Below are 1,090 nucleotides of genomic sequence, written 5' to 3'. Positions count from 1 at the left end.
ATTTCAACTGGACACTAATTACAGTACCTACATTATCACATTATCCTTTAATTAGAAAGGACCCCATAATTTTAGCGTAGCAGTAGCTGTCCAGTCAGCTTCGCTTTGAGTACAACCTGGGAAGATGTGGCGTGCATCTGGTCCAAAATCCAGTTGTGCAGAACTTGTTATTGGGGTGTAAATTGTCCTTGTCGGTTAACCGGGTGGAGTGTGCAACTCTGTGGTCTGGAAATCAGCGCAGCAAATCTGTCAACTTTCCAGATTGTTGCACTGGAATTACTGCAACTAGTGCAGATTGACAAACCTTCAATTTTGGCGTCTCTTTGTGGCCTTGTGGTACGTAAGCTTTCGCGTCACACTGCTATGAGGTTTTCCACATATTCTTTTCTCATTTTCAGCCTGCTTTATGCGAAAGTTCATACTGAAAAGTCCACGGTTAGAATGCGTTGTCTTTAATCTGTACCCTACCAGAACACAGACATTCAACCAAAATCTTCAGAAACTTACCTTCTCATTTCGGCTTCACCTCATCGACAACTGTATTGAACCAACACGTAGCCTCAATACCAGCGTAACCGCGCTTCACATAGAGAATCATTGTCTGGACCCGGTTGCCCCGTGTCAGATTGGACCGGTTCATTTCGGGTGATCGGCATTGTCCCAAGCGTCTCTCTCATCATCAGTGTCCTAGTCTAGATACGGTCATACACATTCAAATGGGTGGACCGGACATTTTATGAAAAATTTGAGGTTGCACTGATTAAAATGGAGGGACAAGAATGTACCAAGGAGATAATCGATAATATTCCTTAGATTTACCATGCGACGCCCGGAGCTTCAGTATGTGCGAAATTGCGACCGTCTGAAGCAGTTTTTGGTTGGCATATCGAAATTATCTTGTACGCTTTCGAAGCACCGTCACACAACTTAAAACGAGACATTCATATGGAGCACTCTTTCAACCAGCATCACGGTGACTGCTCGTGGTGTTTTGTAACAGGTGATACTGTGTACGTGTGGAAAGTCCGCCTGAGAATCATTATGATCCTCAATGACAGCAGAACGCTCATAGTCACCTCTGATGCCCCGT

At 44.4% G+C, this 1,090-nt stretch overlaps 2 protein-coding genes across 2 annotated transcripts; one reads left to right on the top strand and one right to left on the bottom strand.

Annotated features, from left to right (window-relative positions):
- Window positions 1-306: 306 nt before the first annotated feature.
- On the bottom strand, window positions 307-640 carry T265_12268 (hypothetical protein; the record flags this gene model as incomplete). Its single annotated transcript, XM_009179527.1, has 2 exons — window positions 307-464; window positions 553-640. 2 exons carry the CDS (start codon window positions 638-640, stop codon window positions 307-309), a joined length of 246 nt encoding a protein of 81 aa, XP_009177791.1.
- T265_16038 (hypothetical protein) lies at window positions 407-647 on the top strand (the record flags this gene model as incomplete). Its single annotated transcript, XM_009179526.1, has 1 exon — window positions 407-647. A coding segment is annotated over one exon (240 nt), but the record flags the coding sequence as incomplete, so codon positions are not given.
- Window positions 648-1,090: the final 443 nt, after the last annotated feature.

The sequence above is a fragment of the Opisthorchis viverrini genome, assembly GCF_000715545.1.
Source record: "Opisthorchis viverrini unplaced genomic scaffold opera_v5_3581, whole genome shotgun sequence".
Taxonomy (NCBI): Eukaryota; Metazoa; Platyhelminthes; class Trematoda; order Opisthorchiida; family Opisthorchiidae; genus Opisthorchis; species Opisthorchis viverrini.
This window is presented reverse-complemented; position numbering and strand designations above follow the sequence as displayed.